Below are 26576 nucleotides of genomic sequence, written 5' to 3' on the forward strand. Positions count from 1 at the left end.
GTGAGAAGGTGGTTGTTGATTGTGAGGTAGTGGTTGTTGATTTGTCAGGATTTTCTGGAAAGTTTTAGGTTTCAACTTTTTTGACAACATTGAATGCTCTCTGATCTATTATATATTTAAAGAACAATAATTTGTATTTATAACATTATTAGTTTCATCTCAATATCTTTAACGGTCTTTATTTCATTGCATGACGTTCCAAGAGTTCACAAATACGTGACATCCTAAACATAGAAGTTCATGACTTTAGGGTTAAAACATAGTCGTTCTTCTTTTTTTTATTCATAGCTTGATGCTTGTATATTGCTTATAGAAAGGGACAAACCACCAATCACAGCTCAACCTCACCATGCTGATCATAACCTTCATGAGCTGAGCATCATACAGGAAGTGGACACACCCACACACTTGACAAGTTATGATGAGAGCACACTTCTTCGCTCACTCAACTTAAACGCTAATGCCAGATCACACTCCTCAAGGTATATCCCAAGGCTTGTTCCCTGCTTTGTGCAAGTCCTCCACGGTACCTGTACAGGTCTACGAGTAATTTCTAACCAAAGTAGTTAAACTAGTTAAATCCCTTGAATGAAGTGGCAATCTTCAAGTCTCGGAACATTCGTTCTATTTTGAGATTATTTATGTCTCAAAAACTCTACTAGCAACGAATTTATTATAGCAAAAATAATACAGCCTGACCTTGGCTTGCCTTAGCATAGGAACTTTTTGACAGGAAATTCAAGCAAATATTTTATTTAACATTGAAGCAATTTTTACCATTCAACATCCAGGTTTCCTCAGTTCCGCAGTTTTATAAATCTGTACATCTTGTATGCAGGTATCTTTTGTCTTGTTTGACTCTACAGTCTTTAAATAATATTAAACATTTCATTATTTTTTTATAGATCTCAAAAGTACTTGCATGAACGGTAAGAGCAGTGAAAGAAAAAAACAGAAAATGCTTTCTTCAGAATTAAAGCATATAATTATAAGAAAGGGAACAAAGATCTTTAGTTCAAATCTTTAAAACTATCTGAGGCTGTCTCGTAATTATCGTAAGGAAGGTGAAAGTGATGCAAAAATGATGAAAGTCTAAAACGAGTCTAAAAAAGTCTAAAAAGGCTAGAACCGGGATGTGATAAAAGGCTAGAACCGGGATGTGATAAAAGGCTAGAACCGGGATGTGATAAAAGGCTAGAACCGGGATGTGATAAAAGGCTAGAACCGGGATGTGATAAAAGGCTAGAACCGGGATGTGATAAAAGGCTAGAACCGGGATGTGATAAAAGGCTAGAACCGGGATGTGATAAAAGGCTAGAACCGGGATGTGATAAAAGGCTAGAACCGGGATGTGATAAAAGGCTAGAACCGGGATGGGATAAAAGGCTAGAACCGGGATGTGATAAAAGGCTAGAACCGGGATGGGATAAAAGGCTAGAACCGGGATGTGATAAAAGGCTAGAACCGGGATGTGATAAAAGGCTAGAACCGGGATGTGATAAAAGGCTAGAACCGGGATGGGATAAAAGGCTAGAACCGGGATGTGATAAAAGGCTAGAACCGGGATGTGATAAAAGGCTAGAACCGGGATGGGATAAAAGGCTAGAACCGGGATGTGATAAAAGGCTAGAACCGGGATGTGATAAAAGGCTAGAACCGGGATGTGATAAAAGGCTAGAACCGGGATGGGATAAAAGGCTAGAACCGGGATGGGATAAAAGGCTAGAACCGGGATGTGATAAAATAAAGAAATGTTAAACCTAAAAGTGAAGAATATAGCTCAAATTCATTTAAAGGTGACAGTGCAAGTTAGACTAACACCACGTTTCAATTGCTGCCTCTACTTACACGACGTTCATCTCCTGCGCCACCTGTGTGCGCAATGGCATGCGAAGCATTTAATTTCTTTTACCAAGAGAAGCAAAAGTAGATGTCTATTGTGTTTAATAAGAGAAGCAGAGGTAGATGTCTATTGTGTTTAATAAGAGAAGCAGAGGTAGATGTCTATTGTGTTTACTAAGAGAAGCAGAGGTAGATGTCTATTGTGTTTACTAAGAGAAGCAGAGGTAGATGTCTAATGTGTTTAATAATAGAAGTAGATGTCTAATGTGCCAATAAAAGTCAATACAGTACATGTAACGCAGGTCGATAGGAGCTCTGTATGCGGGAAGCTCTTTAGACACCTGATTTGTTAATGAGAATTTATAAAAAATATGATTAATTTGGTGAGGTAACTCTATTATTTACCATTAATTTCATGACTTTCAATCAAATTTTATAATATTTAATGCTATTGTTAAAAACCTCACATTGATAAAGTAATGTTAAAGTTTGACTTGCAACAAAATTCAAATTACAGTGGTTTGATATCAAAAGATTCATCATGTCTTACTCTGTTGTGTTGTAGGTGCCAAATATGTGGGAATGTGATTACAAGCTCTTGAAAGCTAAAAAGGAACAGTTAATCGCAGTCATGCGAGACCGCCGTAGTTGGGATTCTCTTTCTAAAACGGCTCAAATGTGATGTAATTGTGAAAAAGGGTTTCTGTTTACACTTCCATGGAACCTTATTCGTCGAAATATTTTCACAAATATACTTCACGCATTCAATAAACCCATGTCTATTGTTCTTACGTGTCTGTTTTATTGTCCTTGTAAATGCTGTCACTTTTAGCAGGGATATCTTATAACTTGCCGTAAAAATTCATTTAATTTTTCAGCCTTATATCGAAGGAGTACTTATCATTGTCTGATAATCATAACGAGCTTGTTGGTCACTGGTGATAATCGAAAAGTGCTGCAAAAATTATTTGCCAAGTATTGGGTCACATGATCAGATTACGACTTGCCGATTAAACCAGGCCGAAACAAAACTGTAAAGTAGCGAGCATCTATATTTGATACGGGCTCTTCGGTAAAACCCGAAGTGTTTGTCATAAACTAGTGCTATGATAAATTTGATATTGAGCTTTTTATTGGCCTTTCAATTCACGTGAGAACATCCGTGACAAGACAATAAATAAATTTCATGGCTACGTTAGAGAAATAAAGAGATTCCAATCTACGGCGGCTTTTTGTTTTTGAGATTTTAAGAGCTTGTAGTCACATTTCCACACATTTGGCACCTACAACACAACAGAGTAAGACATGTTGAATCTTTTGATACTAAATAACTGTAATGTGAATTTTGTTGCAAGTCAACCTTTAAGGAAATTCTTGACTCATTTTTTCATTACGTATTTAACATCGGTTATAGCTTTGACCCGTCTGTCTGACTCTCACCACTCTTTCTGCAGGTCTACAGAAAGCAGCCAGGAAATGACACTCGGTGTCGCCCTTTCAGAGGCGGGATCGAGTGAGCCAATGAGAATGCAGCAAGAAGTGAGTGGACCTATAAGAGAACAGCGACGGGACATTCAGCCATTAAAAGATCAGAATGTAGAAATTCAGCGATTGCTGAGCCCACAAAGTAGTAACACACAGCAGGTATAAACTGCTAGTAGTGCTGTTATAATACTATTAATATATTACTATTATAATACTGTTATAACACTGTATGTACTATTATATACTGTACTGTTCTATACTGTACTGTTATATACTGTACTATTCTATACTGTTCTATTATATACTGTACTATTCTATACTGTACTATTATATACTATACTATTTTATACTATACTATTATATACTATACTATTATATACTGTACTATTATATACTATACTATTATATACTATACTATTATACACTATACTATTATACACTATACTATTATACACTATACTATTGTACACTATACTATTGTACACTATACTATTATACACTATACTATTATACACTATACTATTATGCATCGATTTAAATTGATATTGAAGTTGTACGCTCCTCTTAACTTGACGTAAATATACCGTGAACACTAAACAAAGTGAAAGTGATAAATGAGAAAACCAATAATTCCACAGTTACTGCACAGTCATTAAATTAGAAGTTAGGTTTAGTTTTATTCTAGATGAGGGGCTAAAAGGGGTGAGTTTGGGATGATCTTGGGAGTGATTAAGCAATTTACATGTATTTTACAGTTGGTATAATGTAAAGTCTCTATAGCATTTAAAGTCTCTATAGCATGTAAAGTCTCTATAGCATGTAAAGTCTCTATAGCATGTAAAGTCTCTATAGCATGTAAAGTCTCTATAGCATGTAAAGTCTCTATAGCATGTAAAGTCTCTATAGCATGTAAAGTCTCTATAGCATGTAAAGTCTCTATAGCATGTAAAGTCTCTATAGCTTTAATCTTCTCAGATCAGATTATTTACGATGTTGGATTTATAACTGCCTCAAATGCATGTCTACTGTACATGCATTTGAGGCAGTCATAGGATAACCCAAACACTGTCAATTTTACAGACTCGTTCATGCTCAACCTTGACTGAACTGAATCCTTCTCGTTAGTAAAAAATGATGTCTGTTATGTGTTCACCGTTAAAACTCAATTCAGCATCTTTTTTTGCCATTACATTCTGGTAAGATCTGTCTACCATTTCAATTCACCTGTGTGTCACCTGTGCGAGAGTGTCAAGCGTTATTCAAAAGCATGGGTATCTATTGTGACTTACGCTTTGAAGAAAACTCCTCCTGGTGAATCTGAGCAATCTGGCACACCCAACGAGGAGAAGGCATCAAGCCAAACAACAGACTTTGACAGAATTCATGTGCTGAACCAGTTGCTGCAGCAGCTAGAGGCCAGGAGAGTAGAGAGAGAGAGGTTTGTTGTTCCATATTGCTGCGAGTGATTCTCACAAGAGAAGTGATAGGATAGTGGATGTTTGTGCATGCTGCCTTCTCTTTACATCTGTACTCACTTGCTGTTTTTAAAGAAATTGCCATAATTTATCGTTCATTGTGTATCCCTTGCAGCTTCCTGGAGAAGGAAATGCTGACTACGCTTTCCAGTCAGTCCGTTAGCCAATCTTCACCTGACCTGGAGCGGCGTAGCTCCGGAGATCATTACTCGAGTTCTACAGGTATTGGCTTGTCTTCAACCGTCACTTAATGAGTTGAGCACCAGATCAGTGGAACCCATAGAAGTAGTGGTATCACTTCACAGAGAATGTACTGACTAGTGATATCACTTACTGACTAGTGGTATCACTTCACAGAGAGTTTACTGACTAGTGATATCACTTCACAGAGAGTTTACTGACTAGTGATATCACTTCACAGAGAGTTTACTGACTAGTGATGTCACTCCTCAGGGTTTTAGTAGTTCCCATTCATTTCATGGTTGCCGTTTATTGGAATATTTTGTTTCTCCTATTACTGCAGATGATGACGCAGGGAGAATGGCTTTCTTTTGCAACGAAGTCGTTGGATTTGTCAAGGATGCTTCTGGGAAGCTATCCCACTCCAGCAGCACCACTTATGGGAGACTTCTTTCAAGCACGGACACTATCGGATCAATCAACACTGGAGATACACTGACCCAGCAAATGGTGGGTATCGAGAAGAAGTTAATGGAGCAGTCTATTCCATTGCCAGATAATATAGAACAAGACAACTCAGAGAGCACGAATCTGTTTAGCGGGCAGAAGAGACAGTCTGCTGCTTGCCATAGCCAGGTTGAAGCTACAGGTGGGTGCAGTTGAGCTCTCTTTTTCTGGCTATTCATTCTTATTTACCCTTTTTTATTATACGGAAATTGCCTGTTGGCTACAGGTATGCAGTCTCATACTTCGGGCATTTCAGGTACGTCCCCTCAAGCTGAGAATATTAAAGAACCGCTGCAAGGGCTCACAAGTGAAAGTAACAGTGACAGCCCCCTCATCACTCTGCAGGAAACTTCTGAGCCTAATTTGTCGCCATTCACCCCTACCAAGACTGTAGAGGAAGCTCAGTCTACTGCCTTGAGAGCTGACCATCTTCAGCAGATTCTACAAACTATCAATTTAGCAGAATGTAGCATTAGATCCAACTCAAGGAATGCAACACTATCGCAGAGTTCAGAGAGCAGCTCTTCCTTGACAAAGGGAGAAGAATTGAATCAGGCTATGGATCCCAGCTTATGTTCCGGACTGCAGGAAGAGACGCTCATAAGACTGCTCGGTGCTCGGGGCGCATCTGAAACTTCTTCAGGTACTGTACCTTGTGGAGCTTTATATGTACACTGCATCGAGTGTTCCAATATGTTATCACATGGCTTGGCAGCATCACACCTAATCGAGCGTTCCAATATGTTATCACATGGCTTGGCAGCATCACACCTAATCAAGTGTTCCAATATGTTATCACATGGCTTGGCAGCATCACACCTAGCAAGTTGTGTTATCCCATGGCTGGGCAGCATCACACTTAACAAGTTGGGTCTATCTTGAGGACTTGTACTGCTACTTCTGTTAGAGCCAGCCAGGCAAACTGTCACAATCACTTTCCATAACTCAGTCGGCAAGTTTGCAAGTTATCCGCACAATGGAAACGGCACGATGGAAAATGACAAAATGCACAAGTCAAGCGAGTTTTTTTACTCGCAAATTTCTATCGAGTGTTTCATGTTTGTGAAAGACAGAAATGGCACTTACGAATTACAGAAAATGTCACGCAAGCTACTCCATTTTAAACATTTTTTACACTTCAGTCGCTCTTATTTCGATTTTAGCAGTCCGGATACGCCGCTATGACCTCCGGTGTAGAAATCCTGATCATTCACAATCAAGTCAAGTTTATCCGCATCGTTATTACAGATGGAGAATATAATATAGTATTATAATGTTATTAATCGTTATAACAGATGGAGAATATAATATAGTATTATAATGTTATTGCAGATTAGGTTTAGAAAAAAGGGAAAAGTTAGTTAAAACTGACATTGAAGGCGGTGCACTCACATTAAACTCATCTCAAATTCATGTTAAATTACTGCAGTCATGAGTCCTAAAGCGAGTGTAAGTAAGATGAAAAAGAGAGAAGTTGTCGATAAACCAATCATACCACAGTTAATGTACAGTCATTAAATTAAAAAGTTATGATTAGTATTTTTTCTTCTACGCACGGCCAAAGGAGAGAGTTTGGGAAGATCTTGGAATGGTTGATTCAATTTACATGTATTTTACTGTTCGTATAATGTATACATTCCTACAATGTCGACGCTCTCGGAACGGATTATTTACGTTATAAGGGTGTTTGCTGTAGTTACCTGTAATTAGCGATGGCCTGTCATGCTTCTCATGATCATAGCGGCTTACTTTGGATGACCAGTCTGCTGCGCTAGATATGCACAATGCAATGCATCTCTGATCGCTAACCTATCAGTGCTAGCTCAATGATCAGTGTTAGTTCTATGATCAGTGTTAGCTCTATGATCAATGTTAGCTCTATGGTCAGTTAGCTCTATGGTCAGGGTTAGCTTTATGGTCACTTAGCTGTATGGTCACTGTTAGCTCTATGGTCATTGTTAGCTCTATGGTCAGTGTTAGCTTTATAATAGTCACTGTTAATTCTATAGTCAATGTTAGCACTATGGTCACTGTTAGCTCTATGGTCACTGTTAGCTCTATGGTCACTGTTGCTCTATGATCAGTGTTAGCTCTATGGTCATTGTTAGCTCTATGGTCAGTGTTAGCTTTATAATAGGCACTATTAATTCTATAGTCACTGTTAATTCTATAGTCACTGTTAGCACTAGTGCTGGGCACGAGTACTTCTTGGTCAACGGGTTTAAACCCGTCCCTTTCTGTTCGGGTTTTTCGAGTATCGGGTAGCTAGTAGTGCTAGGCTCGGGTATTTCTTTGCCTACGGGTTTTTCGGGTATCGGGTTTGTTGATATGGATTTTATGTTTAAATTTTCTAAACAGATATATCTTCAAATTTACAAAGCAATTATATTTATTTTCAATTTATTTATCATTTTTCAGTTTTTATTGACTGACATTCGTACTCGCAGCGTTAACAGGCGGATTGTTAAACAGTCAAGATAGTCTGGGGCCACAGGTAATTTTCGTGTCAACAGGTGGCAGAAGATAGGGTCTATGGTAGCTTAATTCTTAAGCATGTTCTATGGACCTCTCTGATTTTTTGTAGATGGTGCTCCAAATCTCATAAAAACTTTACATTATCGGCTTTTTCCGTTAGTAAGGCTTGTTGGCTTAGTAAAACTTGATTATAATGAGTTATGTAATCCATAATAGCTAGCTGTGATAATCAATTTAAACAGAGTTATTAAATTTTCACTGCTACTACCAACGCTGATGGCAGTTTCTAACAAGGCGATAGCGGAAACAGACTAAGGACCTATGTGTTATTGGTGAAAGCAAACACGCACCGTATTAAAAAAGGCATAGATTTGTTTACGAAGCCGATTTGGCTAATTGCGCAAATAAAATTTGATTTAAATATTAATTTTCTACTCACCTTTTAATGACAAGTAATCACTGCTTGACTACAATATCTCCGGTAGGTATGGTAAATAAGGTATGAGATGCTTTATTCTATCTATTAAATTAAAGACTCGGTTATATCCCATTGTCGTGCCTCCTTAGCAAAAATGACACAGAGATGCCCTGTGGCCCCAGACTAAGAGCGCAGTGTGCAATAGGCCGAGTTTTTGTTCACACTACCCGATGGATCCGTTTACCAAAACCCGAACTCCAAAGTCAAAACCCGAACCCGAAGGACCGGAATACCCGAATTCCCTATTACCCGATACTCGAGAGAAGATAAACTCGCGAGTTCAACGAGTATTACTACCCGTGCCCAGCACTAGTTAGCACTATGGTCACTGTTAGCTCTATGGTCACTGTTAGCTTTATGGTCAGTGTTAGCTTTATAGTCACTGTTAATTTTATAGTCACTGTTAGCGCTATGGTCACTGTTAGCTCTATGGACACTGTTAGCTCTATGGTCACTGCTAGCTTTATGGTCAGTGTTAGCTCTATGCTCAGTGTTAGCTCTATGGTCACTATTAGTGTTATGGTCAGTGTTAGCTCTATGGTCACTGTTAGCTCTATGGTCAGTGTTAGCTATATGGTCATTGTTAGCTCTATGCTCAATTATAGATATTACTTGTCAACATTGCTCTGTTCAGTTTGTTCAGCTAAATAAACATGAATTACTTTTTCTTTGATCTCATGCTGACCAGGTCAGTAAGGTATGGTGTAAATCTAACAGAGATTAGTATTCATTAAGTAGCTTTGTTTTCCAATGAATCCTTCGTTCAATCATGATCTGCAATCACACCCTCTATTCTCCCAGGCTCTACAATCACACCCTCTATTCTCCCAGGCTCTACAATCACACCCTCTATTCTCCCAGGCTCTACAATCACACCCTCTATTCTCCCAGGCTCTACAATCACACCCTCTATTCTCCCATGCTCTACAATCACACCCTCTATTCTCCCAGGCTCTACAATCACACCCTCTACTCTCCCAGGCTCTACAATCACACCCTCTATTCTCCCAGGCTCTACAATCACACCCTCTATTCTCCCAGGCTCTACAATCACACCCTCTACTCTCCCATTCACTACAATCACACCCTCTATTCTCCCATTCACTACAATCACACCCTCTATTCTCCCATTCACTACAATCACACCCTCTATTCTCCCAGGCTCTACAATCACACCCTCTATTCTCCCAGGCTCTACAATCACACCCTCTATTCTCCCAGGCTCTACAATCACACCCTCCATTCTCCCAGGCTCTGCAATCACACCCTCTATTCTCCCAGGCTCTACAATCACACCCTCTATTCTCCCATGCTCTACAATCACACCCTCTATTCTCCCAGGCTCTACAATCACACCCTCTACTCTCCCAGGCTCTACAATCACACCCTCTATTCTCCCAGGCTCTACAATCACACCCTCTATTCTCCCAGGCTCTACAATCACACCCTCTACTCTCCCATTCACTACAATCACACCCTCTATTCTCCCATTCACTACAATCTTGCCTTTTTTTTGTTTTAAGTCTAAACTGATATGTATTTACATCATATCACCGTTATTACTAATGCCTTGAGTACTATCTTTTTTCATCGTGTAGCTACTTTCTTTTAGCAGGTCTAATGCTGGTGGCATTATGAGTCATCATTTGTATGCTGGCGCCTGGCAGCATTTAGTTGTACAGCAGACCTTTGCCGTATGGTTTTATTTTGTTCCAGTGTTGGCATCGTACTGGAAACGTGTAATAATTATCTATTGAAACAACCCGTGTTGAAAAACATCAAAATTTTATGTACTGCACATATTACAAATTGGTAACAAAATAGTATGTTAACCTTAGTAACTATAGCTATCTACAGTAACTTTAGTATATTTAGTGCTTATAATCTGCAAGAAAATGTAACGTTTCAGCGTACTATGTGCAGTACATGCTGTGGGGAGTACTTACCCTAGGACACTTAAGTATTCGCGGCATCTAACTTTCGCGTTTTCGCGGAGTCATCATCACGCGAAAAATTCATGCGCGAAACTAAACTATCATAACGAACTAGCGAAAATTCGAAATTAAATAGCTATGTTCTACACAGGCCTGTATTCACTGGTTGCAAGTTGGGGGGCTAATGTTAGACGACTAGTTATGAACATCTGGGGTGTGGAGAAGGAGGGGGGGGGGAGTGCTGTAAGCTCCCAACAGGTTTCTCTTATGTAGGGCCTCAGCCGGGCCTCTCACATGAAGTTTTAAAGAATTTTATTGGCAAGTATCAACATTTTTCTATTTTTTGAGATTTGCTTTGTTTTAGCTGATGTGACTGACAAAACGTTTTAAAATTAAAACAGGCAAAACTTGTATGCAGTTAAAAAGCTCAGAAAGAAGACATCTTTTTTCTTTTAAGCGTTTTAACAAAGATCATTTTTGCCGATTTTATTTCAAGTTCATTAAGTAGGATATGGGCAAGCAGATGTTTGCTAAAACTTGATATTTTGCAAACCTTTATAAAAGTCGTTAACAAGAATATTTTGCCGCTGATGAAGATAATAATGACGCCTAAGAACTACTAAAAGTTGATGTTTGTATCTATGGCTTCGAATAAAGTGATATTCTACAGCGATAAAAACCTTTCTATAGCCGTTGGACTATGAAATTCCTAAAAAGTTGGGGCGTCTTAGCCGGCCAGCTGTCCAAGGGAATACGGCCCTGTAGTTCATTGATATCCACAACAAAATCGTGATATTAGAAATGCAGATAATTTTGTGTGTGATGGAGCTCATTGGGAAATTTCTAGTAAATTCGTTATTTTTTTATGAGCAATATTTATTCGTTAATACACCGAATGAGCAGCATGGCAAAGCAAATTAAGATAATAAGTTTTTTTGGAAAAGCCAAGGCAAACGAAGAAGATGATGATATCAGTTTAGTCACCGAATTTGTAACTGATGAGGATGAAAGTCTGGTAGGTGAAGTCATACAATTAAATAATACTTATTGTAGTGATGAATTTTACTGCCAACCAAAAACGATAACAACCCTCACCAGGTCCAACCATGTTATACAATTCTGGTTGTGATGTTGGTTGTTATCTATTTTCTTTTTTATGAGACATGTACTGTATTTGATTTTTGTTTAATTTGAAATATTGTGAACTCAAAACGTGCCATGGCCATCGCTTGCTATAAATACTTGAGATCTAATATTGGTACCATATCGGTCACGACGGAAAGGACCGAGACGTCATTGATAGTCCAAGAAACAAATGGCAGCAAGCGATCACGTTGAATTATCGATTTCTGCCATACATTTATACCTGCGGGTTACAAATACAAACTAGTCGCAAATATAAAAAAAAATTTTCCTAGAGGACCGGACCTGAGGAATCTAATTTGTTTGTTCCACTGTATTTATTTTCACATCACTATATTTTCGCACTCATCAGAGCTGCGAAATTAAGTTGCAGCGAAATTTTACTCTGTGTGCTACTCACGAAACTAAATACTAGCGAAATATAAGTGTCCTAGGGTACCTACTTTTGAGACGGACATATAACAGAAACGTTGAATTTGTCTTAAATAAGTTTAGCTTACTAAACACGCACTACAATTTACTATGTGCAGTAAGTACTAAACACGCTTAAAGCTAAGTTTTAGTATTAATTTTACTAAAATTCAGCTTTATCATCATCTAAAGTTTTATCTCTCATCTGTTCCCGATTATGTTTTTACAACAACTTATAACGAATAACGCTGAACTGAGATAGTTGAGAGGGATTTCAGCGAATAGCATATCATCATCTTCGTTATTTTGACTTATTCTGTAAATATATATATCAAAAAAGTTTTTGATATCATATGGTGAAAAAAATGTTCTATGGTGAGGGCGAAAAATATCATGTGTGACATCGTTAGGTGTAAAATCGTATAACAGGGACATTGTAACCTACTTTAGTTTAGTAGTAGGGCGCATACTAGTTAGTTGTTCACGTGCAAGGCCTGCTGGTCAGCGGTGTGCGTGTTTTTTCATTTCATAGTCAATAGTTAAGTGTATTTTAAAGTATATACACCTTAAAATCTATAGGACACTACAGAAATAACGTACATAAAGTTACATCTTATATTTACTCATTCTCTACAGTTGCACTCTTTGCTCGCTCATTCTCTACAGTTACACCCTTTACTCGCTCACTCTCTACAGTTGCACCCTTTGCTCGCTCACTCTCTACAGTTGCACCCTTTGCTCGCTCATTCTCTACAGTTGCACCCTTTACTCGCTCATTCTCTACAGTTGCACCCTTCACTCACTCATTCTCTACAGTTGCACCCTTTGCTCACTCATTCTCTACAGTTGCACCCTTTACTCGCTCATTCTCTACAGTTGCACCCTTTGCTCACTCATTCTCTACAGTTGCACCCTTTACTCGCTCATTCTCTACAGTTGCACCCTTTACTCACTCATTCTCGACGGTTATGTTCTTCTTTTCTCAGGGTCTACAGCAACACATTTCAGAACTCTGACTGCTGGGGAAGATGAGTCTGTATTCACATCAACGTCTTCACCAGGTGATTCTCTCATTTTTGCTACAGGCTTTGTTATAGTAAATGATGACGTGATACTTCTCAAATGTATCTTTGTCAAGCAGCAGTGCTCATATGCTTCGCTGCGCCGAGTAGCAACGCAGTTCAAATAACAGTACAGATAGCAAATAAAAAACAACATTGCAGAATCTTCTTCGTACTCCTTCAAAACGCTGGAATGCTTCAGAAAGGTTAATATTGGATATGATATTAAAGTTGCTTGACAATTCTGTTGGTAGTGCAGCTGGCATTATTGTTAGTAGTGCAGCTGGCATTATTGTTAGTAGTTCAGTTGGTAGTATTGTTAGTATTGCAGTTGGTTGTATTGATAATAGTGCAGTTGGTTGTATTGTCAGTAGACAGTTGGTTGTATTGTTAGTAATGCAGTTGGTTGTATTGTTAGTAGTGCAGTTGGTTGTATTGTCAGTAGTGCAGTTGGTTGTATTGTCAGTAGTGCAGTTAGCATTATTGTTAGTAGTGCAGTTGGTAGTATTGTTAGTAGTGCAGTTGGTTGTATCGTTAGTAGTGCAGTTGGTTGTATTGTCAGTAGTGCAGTTGGTTGTATTGTCAGTAGTGCAGTTAGCATTATTGTTAGTAATGCAGTTGGTAGTATTGTTAGTAGTGCAGTTGGTTGTATTGTCAGTAGTGCAGTTGACAATCTTGTCAGTGGTGCAGTTAGCATTATTGTTAGTAGTGCAGTTGGTATTATTGTTAGTAGTGCAGTTGGTAGTATTGTTAGTAGTGCAGTTAGCATTATTGTTAGTAGGGCAGTTGGTAGTATTGTTAGTAGTGCAGTTGGTTGTATTGTTAGTAGTGCAGTTAGCATTATTGTTAGTAGTGCAGTTGGTTGTATCGTTAGTAGTGCAGTTGGTAGTATTGTTAGTAGTGCAGTTGGTTGTATTGTCAGTAGTGCAGTTGACAATATTGTCAGTGGTGCAGTTAGCATTATTGTTAGTAGTGCAGTTGGTAGTATTGTTAGTAGTGCAGTTGGTAGTATTGTTAGTAGTGCAGTTAGCATTATTGTTAGTAGTGCAGTTGGTAGTATTGTTAGTAGTGCAGTTGGTTGTATTGTCAGTAGTGCAGTTAGCATTATTGTTAGTAATGCAGTTAGTAGTATTGTTAGTAGTGCAGTTGGTTGTATTGTCAGTAGAGCAGTTTACAATATTGTTAGCAGTGTAGTTGACAATATTGTTAGTAGTGTAGTTAGCATTATTGTTAGTAGTGCAGTTGGTCGTATTGTTAATAGGGCAGCTGGTTTAGTCATTGCCAACTGATGCATTTATGAGGATTGATATTCCTCCTTACTAAGCCAAATGTTGAGATCAATGCAATGAGCCCTTCGTAAAATTAATTTTGAAGTCAGGCCTGGAAGTTGCTGCACCGTGATGACAAATTGTGAGAACATTTGGAAAATGTTATGGTACATTTTGATTGTTTCATAGCTGAGGAAGGATAAAATAGAGTTGGACGGACATTTAGCAATTGCAGCCTCAACAGAGTTGGTGTGTATTTTTAGAAACTGATGATAGAGCTATGAGGCTTCCTAGAAGTGAACTTGTGGAAGATACATTTGGAACTCAGGCTACTACTGTCCAGTCTTCAACACCCATGAAAGCTCTGACCTCCCGTCTAATAAGTAGCACTCCGCAGAAAGACAGCCCAATGCAGGTCAGCATCCTTCTTTGTTAGAGTTTGTCTGTATTGGTTATCACTTGGCTGTTATTGGTTGTCATTGCGTACTTTCTATGTGCTTAGTGATGCCGTAATAGCCTGCCATGCCTTATTTCTACTAATTGCAAGTGTAATAGTTATAGTAGTAGTAATAATGATTGTGTAGATTCCGACAAATATACGTCAGGTAGTGTCATGTTTATACCGAAGCAACCACAATTATACATCCGATAGTGTCATGTTTATATCAGAGCAACTACATATATACATCAGGTAGTGTCATGTTTATATCAGAGTTACCACAATTATACATCAGGTAGGGTCATGTTTATATGAGAGTAACCACAAATATACATCAGATAGTGTCATGTTTATATCAGAGTTACCACAATTATACATCAGGTAGGGTCATGTTTATATCAGAGTAACCACAAATATACATCAGATAGTGTCATGTTTATATCAGAGTAACCACAAATATACATCAGATAGTGACATTTTTATATCAGAGTAGCCACAAATATACATCAGATAGTGTCATGTTTATATCAGAGTAACCACAAATATACATCAGGTAGTGTCATGTTTATACCGAAGCAACCACAATTATACTTTAGGTAGTGTCATGTTTATATCAGAGTAACCATAATTATACATCAGGTAGTGTCATGTTTATATCAGAGTAACCATAATTATACATCAGGTAATGTCATGTTTATATCAGAGTAACCACAAATATACATCAGACAGTGTCATGTTTATATCAGAGTAGCCACAAATATACATCAGATAGCGTCATGTTTATATCAGAGTAACCACAAATATACATCAGACAGCGTCATGTTCATATCAGAGCAACCACAAATATACATCAGACAGTGTCATGTTTATATCAGAGTAGCCACAAATATACATCAGATAGTGTCATGTTTATATCAGAGTAACCACAAATATACATCAGACAGCGTCATGTTCATATCAGAGCAACCACAAACATACATCGGCTAGTGTCATGTTTATATCAGAGTAGCCACAAATATACATCAGGTAGTGTCATGTTTATACCGAAGCAACCACAATTATACTTCAGGTAGTGTCATGTTTATATCAGAGTAACCATAATTATACATCAGGTAGTGTCATGTTTATATCAGAGTAACCATAATTATACATCAGGTAGTGTCATGTTTATATCAGAGTAACCATAATTATACATTAGGTAGTGTCATGTTTATATCAGAGTAACCACAAATATACATCAGACAGTGTCATGTTTATATCAGAGTAGCCACAAATATACATCAGATAGTGTCATGTTTATATCAGAGTAACCATAATTATACATTAGGTAGTGTCATGTTTATATCAGAGTAACCACAAATATACATCAGACAGTGTCATGTTTATATCAGAGTAGCCACAAATATACATCAGACAGCGTCATGTTCATATCAGAGTAACCACAAATATACATCAGACTGTCATGTTTATATCAGAGTAGCCACAAATATACATCAGATAGTGTCATGTTCATATCAGAGTAACCACAAATATACATCAGACAGCGTCATGTTCATATCAGAGCAACCATAAATATACATCAGACAGCGTCATGTTCATATCAGAGCAACCACAAATATACATCAGACAGCGTCATGTTCATATCAGAGCAACTACAAATATACATCAGACAGCGTCATGTTCATACCAGAGTAACCACAAATGTGCTCATGGACCATTTAACATCCAACTAAATCTCTACATTAACTTACAGCTAAAACATACCATTAGACTTGATGAAACTGACCAAAAACTTGAATGTTGCTTTTTACTATGACTTGAATAAGTTTAGCTGTAATACAATGGAGTACATATCAAGTGTTATTATACACTACGTATTTTAATAGATTTAATGGCTTTGAGAGATTTTGTATCTTGCAACTACAACTACTGTTTAATAGTTGTAAACGTTTGAGAGGGTATTTTGTGGACCTGTGACCAATAATCAGGTTAGCTTACTGTTCAACAAAATACTACAGCGTGGATTTGTTAGTACTGGCAAAATCTAATTATATATATGTATTATTCACTTAAAAAGCTCTATGCCTCTTTGTGCTCTATGCTGTTAAAGATATGATTGCGCCAAATTTTAGTTGATTTTAACAGAAAGTATCGATGTTTTTCTATCAGTTGAGATGTTATTTGTTGTTTTAGGCGATCGCACTGTCAAGATATTTAACGATTAAAATTGAGAAACATTTATTGTAGTAAATATGCTCAGAAAAAAAAATGTGCCCAGACTTGCCCAAAATGATGTATATAGTGAGACAGTCACGCGGCCCCATTGGCATATATTCTATTTTGTATTTGCTCATGATTGCTAGGATAAAATTTTTAATCCAGCTACAGATACATTAAATTATAAATGTCTCAAATGCTTCAAATAAGGATACTTAAAAATTTGTCAAGTTTTAGTTTCCTCTAAATGTTGTGTAAACATCTGAGTACTGACTACGATTCTGCTAGTCTACGGTAATTGGGTCGTCGAGTTAACTTATTTCATCGCCGCCTTTGTATCAGCGAAGTTTTTAGTTATTACCCACACCGGAAACTAATTACTAAATAAAATAAGTGAGCCGCATATTTGAAAAGTACATGTTCGAATATATGGTGAAACAAACTGCATCTCTAGAAAAGTCATGTATAGTCAACTTTATCTAGTCATTATTAGTATCAACTTGTAGAAAAAATTTTACTGGTCACATTTGATTAGTTAATTCAAGTACTAAACAAATGGTTTTATGAGTTGACCAAAATAGTGAAAGCTAACCAATTAATCCACCGATTCTGGCAAAGGGTTAATAAAGCCATTCTTGCACCTGATTGGCTGCTTGTGGCTTGGACTCACCTGTTTTCACTTTGTAGTGTGGAGCATACAATTTGTTGCGTAGCTCTTAACATTTTGTTCGTTGGAATTGAGTCGAGCTATGCAAAAGTACTTGTCAATGCAGCTCTGATTACACTTCATAAATCCATCTATCAGACAAGATTTTCGCAAAGGGGCTATGATGTATTCAATATTTGCTGCAAATCATGCTTTGCATTATTTTCAACATTATATCATTATTAATTTTACAAGCCCAAAATTTTTTATTAAAATTTTTCATCCAAGTCGTGTCCACTCATATAGGCTACATGTAGTTTCAGCTTATATGATAGGGTAAATTACTCTACTGCAGTAAACTCAGAATCTGTCTTATAAGTCCTTCTGGGTATGTCTAAAATACCTATGATCTGTACTGCATGATTTCCTCTGTAGATGCTAGTTTTCTGATGCCCAGAAAACTGAGTCGCATTCGCTCGAACTCGAAGCCATTTTTAAATTCTGTAATTCGTCAATAAAGCGCTTTGAATCAGTAAATTCCCTAATAAGAGAATCTTTGAGATCACAGACAACGTGTTTTACTAGCGATAATATTTATTATGACCTATATAAAAATGTCGGGCTGATGATTGACTAAAGAAGAAATCGTATATTTATCACTCACAGCCTCTTCATATACACTCACTGTATACTTCACGAATAAAGCACTCGCTCGAATCTGAACATTTCAAAAAATGATTTCATTCACACGCTTATATCTCTGAGCAGGGTTAATCTACAAAAACAAAAATGACATCAAATGGTAGCTGACGTTTTAGCCTTATATTGGTCTTGATTTCATTTGATCGACTTCAATGGTGCAATCACATCTTTAAAGTAGGGCGCTAAAGGGGCCTTTGGTCAACTGGCACCAAGAAACCAGTCAATATAGTTGTCTTGCTGTTATACCAATTGGCTGGATTGGTCGAGTGCAGTTTGTCGACTAAGCAATCAAAGATTTGCTGTATAGAACAGTAGATTTCTTAGGATAATCAGACTGATGAGGAAGTACAATGAAATTCTAATGAAAAAACTTAAGGCTTTTATCCAACTGTATTGTATTATGTTTGCTATCAGCTTACTCTGATTTCAGCATTGATTATTGCAATAATATTAGATAATAATTACATTACATAATACACTTTATATGGTATATGACATTCTCGACCATGAGAAGACAATTTAGTGACAGTGATGGTAGTTTATGAGTGACTTAGTTCAGAGTGATGGTAGTACAGAATCACAGTTAGTTCAGAGTGATGGTAGTACAGAATTACAGTTAGTTCAGAGTGATGAAAGTACAGAATTACAGTTAGTTAAGAGTTATGATAGTACAGAATGACAGTTAGTTCAGAGTGATGATAGTACAGAATGGAAGTTAGTTAAGAGTGATGATAGTGCAGAATTACAGTTAGTTGAGTGATGATAGTACATAATGACAGTTAGTTCAGAGTGATGGTAGTACAGAATGACAGTTAGTTCAGAGTGATGGTAGTACAGAATGACAGTTAGTTCAGAGTGATGGTAGTACAGAATGACAGTTAGTTCAAAGTGATGATAGTACAGAATTACAGTTAGTTCAGAGTGATGATAGTACAGAATGACAGTTAGTTAAGAGTGATGATAGTGCAGAATTACAGTTAGTTCAGAGTTATGATAGTACAAAATGACAGTTAGTTCAGAGTTATGATAGTACAGAATGACAGTTAGCTCAAAGTGATGATAGTACAGACTGACAGTTAGTTAAGAGTGATGATAGTACAGAATGACAGTTAGTTCAGAGTGATGGTAGTACAGAATGACAGTTAGTTCAGAGTGATGGTAGTACAGAATGACAGTTAGTTCAAAGTGATGATAGTACAGAATTACAGTTAGTTCAGAGTGATGATAGTACAGAATGACAGTTAGTTAAGAGTGATGATAGTGCAGAATTACAGTTAGTTCAGAGTTATGATAGTACAAAATGACAGTTCAAAGTGATGATAGTACAGACTGACAGTTAGTTAAGAGTGATGATAGTACAGAATGACAGTTAGTTAAGAGTGATGATAGTACAGAATGACAGTTAGTTCAGAGTGAGATGCTGATAAAAGATGAATGCTGCACTTGCTGTTCATTTCACTGGTGACCTAGCAGCGAGATCAGAGGATGGCATCGTATGATTTTCATTGTGTTCTTGCCAGGACTGTTCAACATCGGCGCAGTAGCAAGATTGGTAGGTATAAAATATGAACTGTAAAGGTTGAAATTTATATCTGCAGGTAAATGTGTCAGGGGTTCTCGACGAGCAGGAGATCACATTTGCTAGCACAGTAGCTGACGCAACTCTGGTGGACGAGGAGGTGGAAGCCGATTGGTGCCATACCGCAAGCCATGGCCAATCAGAAACTGGTAGAGCAAAGTTTCACTGGAGCGATGTTGAACAATCAGGTAGTCTGCGATAGTGTGATTTAGAGTCATACGCAGGGTTGCTTCGATTTATGTCTTCAGTGATACACCTCTGACTCTATCAACTGTATTACATGGATGATGAAAAGCTTTAGTTTCCAATGCCGATATTTCTTCAGAATTGTTAACAACTGCAGCTATTAAATGTTATACATTAACTCGTATTCATACATGTCTGTAGTACTAGACAGTAATGGTTATTGTGCAATCTGTCACACTCACACGTATTCATAGATGTCTGTAGTACTGGACAGTAATGGTTATTGTGCAGGCTGTTACACTCACACGTATTCATAGATGTCTGTAGTACTAGACAGTAATGGTTATTGTGCAGGCTGTTACACTCACACGTATTCATAGATGTCTGTAGTACTGGACAGTAATGGTTATTGTGCAGTCTGTCACACTCACACGTATTCATAGATGTCTGTAGTACTGGACAGTAATGGTTATTGTGCAGTCTGTCACACTCACACGTATTCATAGATGTCTGTAGTACTAGACAGTAATGTTTATTGCGCAGGCTGTTACACTCACACATATTCATAGATTTCTGTAGTACTAGACAGTAATGGTTATTGTGCAGTCTGTCATACCCACACGTATTCATAGATGTCTGTAGTACTAGACAGTAATGGTTATTGTGCAGGCTGTCACACTCACACGTATTCATAGATGTCTGTAGTACTACTACTAGTTTGTCATATAAGAGTGCATCACCTAAGCTAAAGTCACCCCTAGAATTTATATTCTCGTGATTTTATGGCGCGATAAGTGTAATTGTTTTACATGTACAGTACAGCCTCAAGGTGCGATTTTTATCAATTGGCATGATATTGGCATTATATGGTGAAAAAACCGTATGGACGGGTACAGAAACTACAGTAATTATATAATGCAAACATTGAATGGTAAAAATCATCAAAATTTTATACAAGTACGTATTAAAAATTAGTAAGAAAGAGTATGTCAACCTTAGTAATTATAGTTACTGTAGGTAACTATAATTACTGTAGGTAACTATAATTACTGTAGGTAACTATAATTACTGTAGGTAACTATAATTACTGTAGGTAACTATAATTACTGTAGGTAACTATAATTACTGTAGGTAACTATAGTTACCTACAGTAACTATAGTTACCTACAGTAACTATAGTTACCTACAGTAATTATAGTTACCTACAGTAACTATAGTTACCTACAGTAACTATAGTTACCTACAGTAACTATAGTTACCTACAGTAATTATAGTTACCTACAGTAATTATAGTTACCTACAGTAAATATAGTTACCTACAGTAACTATAGTTACCTACAGTAACTATAGTTACCTACAGTAACTATCGTTACCTACAGTAACTATCGTTACTCACACTAACTATAGTATAACTTATTTAGTCAATTTATTGGTTATGGTAATTATGATTATTTAACAATACATTGTGCTATGTGCAGTACTGCGTATCGTAGGGAGTTCTTACCTTCAAGACAGATGTACGTATAACATCAACTTTAATTCACCTCAAATAAGTTTAGCTTTCTAAACACGCAGACTTAAAGCTAAGTTTTAGTATGTATTTTTAACGCTAAATTTTTCTTACCTACCAGTTTCTGTCTTCGTTTTTACAATAACTTTTAGCCAACCCGTTTTGCCAAAAAAGCCCGAGTGATGCTGTTCTCGAAAATGTTCTGTTTGATACGTAACGAAAGCGGATTTTTGTTAGCAAATTAAGAGAAGTTGTCTGACCACTGATCCGTTTGAAGATATCACAACTCTAACTTTGCTACTAGTTTTAAAGGGAAAATATTACCATTTTACTCGAGAAATGCTGAACTGAAAGAAATCAGTTATCATGTCTCTTTCAAACATTGTGAAAATGCTTGCCGCGAACAGCATTTCGGTGTCTTTGCTATTTTGATGTATTTAATGAGCCCAACGACTACCAAATTTGAATTCGGGCGAATATTTTGTTGAATTCGTATGGTGCAATAAGATTCATGTGTTGAGCTGAAATAAATCATCATGTTCCACTTCGTAAGGTGGAAAAATCATATATCAGGTTAATTGTATTCTTGAGGTGCGCTGTCCAGAATTGTTACGTAGGATTGTTTGTCTGTCTGTTGCTCTTCCAGGTTGGAATGTGAGACTTTACAAGCCTTTCTGTTTGTAGCCAGTAATGATGGCATGACTACATCTCCAACAGATGGGAGGCCAAAGGCTACGGTTTCATGTACGGACTCAGTAATCAGAAAAAGACAAAAGAGAGAAATGATGGATCGTACGAAGAGGTCTGCATACTTGGTTATGATAGATTCATTGCTGACACTCTAGGGATGAGCTGGTACCATAACTGTTATTCTAGGTATGAGCTGGTACCATACCTGTTATTCTAGTGATGCGCAGGTGCAGTAGGGGTTATTGTAGTGATGCCCGAATAAGATATTTATGTTCACCTCATTGGTTTGGTTTGTAGACTCTATAGCCAACTCGAAGAGGTAAAAGATAAGAAGGCATACAAGGCAAGAGAAGAACGTAGAGTTGATTCTCAGACGCGGAGGAAAGAATACAGTAACAAGCTGCAAGCTCGTGCCAAAAGATTGTGAATATGTGTGCTTTTATTGGTCAGTCCAGTCGTGACTCATATGTCTCCTTGTTCCTTTCTGTGTGTGACATCTTGACTTTCTCTCCTCGCTCCGTCCTGTTTTTGTTTTTTCCTATCTTTTATACCATATTGATGTTGTGAAAGTTTTTTTCCTTTAACCTTACGCACTGTGGCTGATGCAATGTGTAGTTGTCAAATATTTATTACATTTAGTCTGCTATTTAGTTTGAGTGATTGAAAAAAATTCTTTGTTTCGAGTAAAAAATGCATGGAAACTATATATATTCATTTTACTGAATAACACTCAAGTCTGTTTTGGGCCCTAAGAGTATTTGTCTCATTTTGGCATTTGTAGGCTATTTTACACAATTCTTCACCAACTGTAACATCCTCAAGTACAACACCGAATGAACTACCGGAGTATAATGTAAATAGCATTTTTTGATAATTTTATTTAATAACATTAAAGCACATAAATTACATAATTTTTTTATTGTATATTTCAATACATCAGAGTCTTGGCTTTCGAATGAGCTATTGTTTGCCATGGTAAGACAGACATTGGTTGGTGTTTATAGGATTTCCCCAGAGCTCTACCGCGAAAAAGTTTACTGGCATAGTCTCGAAAATTGTGACGTCACAATTTTCATATTCGTTGATGTGTGCTCTTACCGCTTATTTATCAATGACGATAATGATGCTAGTGACTGGCGAAGGTAGGACAACTCCAGAGAACGAATGAAGATGACAAAGGAATCGGTGTCGTTAGTTCTCCATGTACATATTATTTCTATGATAAGTACCTCAGGCTCCAAAAACCGTACTATATTTTCCCATTGATATTATGCACTAGCTCTTTATTTTTACTGTGATGTTGAGGGTGACGACTGAGACTAATTAATTTCAAGCATTGTGTGATCTAGCAAAAGTGCGATTGACATGTAGTCCAAGGGCCACACAACCGCAGGTCATAATTTAATAGATGTGATTTAATTACCATTATCAACGTCAGTACATTTATTGAAGCATAATTAATTAACCCAGAACATGTGTTTGTATTGGTCGGGCGTTAGCACGATCGCGGGCATTGTTGATTATCTAGAATCTTTATTATTAGCACTCTCCGGGTTTAACAGCACCGATTGTCACAGAAAAACGCAGCATCAATGGCAGCAAAAGGAATCGACGACCTAAGGCTAAATGAGAATTAGGACGTCACATTTTGAGTACCTGAACCAAGTGTTTTTTTTGCAGGACGTACTTTTGACAACCCGTTTTTCATAGTTCTATTATTCTTTGTGTATTGAATATAGATAGGCTCGTTCGAAAGCCAAAACTCTGATGTATTGAAACATATAACAAAAAAATTATGCAATTTATGTGCTTTAAAGGTTGACTTGCAACAAAGTTCACATTGCAGTTATTTGGTATCAAAAGATTCACCATATCTTACTCTGTTGTGTTGTAGGTGCCAAATATGTGGAAATGTGATTACAAGCTCTTAAAAGCTAAAAAACTAACAGTTAATCGCAGACACACGGGACTGCTGTAGTTTGGATTTTATTCCAAAACGGTTGAATCTTTTGATATCAGATAACTGTAATGTGAATTTTGTTGCAAGTAAACCTTTAAACAGCGAAAATAGAATGTCATTAAAATGATGAACACAACGTACAAATAGAATAGACAACAGGACCGGTATGCCTACACTAAATGATACTTAAATGATGAACACAATGTACAAATAGAATAGACAACAGGACCGGTATGCCTACACTAAATGACACTTAAATGATGTACACAATGTACCAATAGAATATACAACAGGACCAGTATGCCTACACTAAATGACACTTAAATGATGTACACAATGTACCAATAGAATAGACAACAGGACCAGTATGCCTACACAAAATGACACTTGAATGATGAACACAATGTACCAATAGAATAGACAACAGGACCAGTATGCCTACACTAAATGATACTTAAATGATGGACACATTGTACCAATAGAATAGACAACAGGACCGGTATGCCTACACTAAATGATACTTAAATGATGAACTCAATGTACAAATAGAATAGACAACAGGACCAGTATGCCTACACTAAATGACACCTAAATGATGAACACAATGTACAAATAGAATAGACAACAGGACCGGTATGCCTACACTAAATGACACTTAAATGATGAACTCAATGTACAAATAGAATAGACAACAGGACCAGTATGCCTACACTAAATGACACCTAAATGATGAACACAATGTACAAATAGAATATACAACAGGACCAGTATGCCTACACTAAATGACACTTAAATGATGTACACAATGTACCAATAGAATAGACAACAGGACCAGTATGCCTACACAAAATGACACTTGAATGATGAACACAATGTACCAATAGAATAGACAACAGGACCAGTATGCCTACACTAAATGATACTTAAATGATGGACACATTGTACCAATAGAATAGACAACAGGACCGGTATGCCTACACTAAATGATACTTAAATGATGAACTCGATGTACAAATAGAATAGACAACAGGACCAGTATGCCTACACTAAATGACACCTAAATGATGAACACAATGTACAAATAGAATAGACAACAGGACCGGTATGCCTACACTAAATGACACTTAAATGATGAACTCAATGTACAAATAGAATAGACAACAGGACCAGTATGCCTACACTAAATGACACCTAAATGATGAACACAATGTACAAATAGAATAGACAACAGGACCAGTATGCCTACACTAAATGACACCTAAATGATGAACACAATGTACAAATAGAATAGACAACAGGACCGGTATGCCTACACTAAATGACACTTAAATGATGAACTCAATGTACAAATAGAATAGACAACAGGACCAGTATGCCTACACTAAATGACACCTAAATGATGAACACAATGTACAAATAGAATAGACAACAGGACCAGTATGCCTACACTAAATGACACCTAAATGATGAGCACACTGTACAAATAGAATAGACAACAGGACTGGTATGCCTACACTAAATGATGAACACAATGTACAAATAGAATAGACAACAGGACCGGTATGCCTACACTAAATGATACTTAAATGATGAACACAATGTACAAATAGAATAGACAACAGGACCAGTATGCCTACACTAAATGACACCTAAATGATGAGCACAATGTACAAATAGAATGGACAACAGGACCGGTATGCCTACACTAAATGACACTTAAATGATGTACACAATGTATCAATAGAATAGACAACAGGACTGGTATGCCTACACTAAATGATACTTAAATGATGAACACAATGTACAAATAGAATAGACAACAGGACTGGTATGCCTACACTAAATGATACTTGAATGATGAACACAATGTACAAATAGAATGGACAACAGGACCGGTATGCCTACACTAAATGATACTTAAATGATGAACACAATGTACAAATAGAATAGAACACAGGACCGGTATGCCTACACTAAATGACACATAAATGATGTACACAATGTACCAATAGAATAGACAACAGGACCGGTATGCCTACACTAAATGATACTTGAATGATGAACACAATGTACAAATAGAATAGACAACAGGACTGGTATGCCTACACTAAATGATACTTAAATGATGAACACAATGTACAAATAGAATAGAACACAGGACCGGTATGCCTACACTAAATGATACTTGAATGATGAACACAATGTACAAATAGAATAGAACACAGGACCGGTATGCCTACACTAAATGACACATAAATGATGTACACAATGTACCAATAGAATAGACAACAGGACCGGTATGCCTACACTAAATGATACTTGAATGATGAACACAATGTACAAATAGAATGGACAACAGGACCGCTATGCCTACACTAAATGACACTT

General features: G+C 37.1%; 1 protein-coding gene across 1 annotated transcript in view; it reads left to right on the forward strand.

Annotated features, from left to right (window-relative positions):
- LOC137401579 (centrosomal protein of 295 kDa-like) overlaps positions 1 to 23028 on the forward strand; it is a 77115-nt gene extending 54087 nt beyond the window's left edge. The window contains exons 18-28 of the mRNA XM_068088006.1: positions 314 to 482; positions 3297 to 3486; positions 4626 to 4765; positions 4918 to 5024; positions 5326 to 5631; positions 5746 to 6132; positions 12917 to 12991; positions 14523 to 14674; positions 19862 to 20030; positions 22223 to 22340; positions 22526 to 23028. Of these exons, the coding sequence (XP_067944107.1) occupies positions 314 to 482; positions 3297 to 3486; positions 4626 to 4765; positions 4918 to 5024; positions 5326 to 5631; positions 5746 to 6132; positions 12917 to 12991; positions 14523 to 14674; positions 19862 to 20030; positions 22223 to 22340; positions 22526 to 22655 (1943 nt within the window). The 3' untranslated portion in view covers positions 22656 to 23028. The remainder of the gene's footprint in view (positions 1 to 313; positions 483 to 3296; positions 3487 to 4625; positions 4766 to 4917; positions 5025 to 5325; positions 5632 to 5745; positions 6133 to 12916; positions 12992 to 14522; positions 14675 to 19861; positions 20031 to 22222; positions 22341 to 22525) is intronic.
- The last annotated feature ends 3548 nt before the right edge of the window (positions 23029 to 26576 follow it).

The sequence above is a fragment of the Watersipora subatra genome, chromosome 8, assembly GCF_963576615.1.
Source record: "Watersipora subatra chromosome 8, tzWatSuba1.1, whole genome shotgun sequence".
Lineage (NCBI taxonomy): Eukaryota > Metazoa > Bryozoa > Gymnolaemata > Cheilostomatida > Watersiporidae > Watersipora > Watersipora subatra.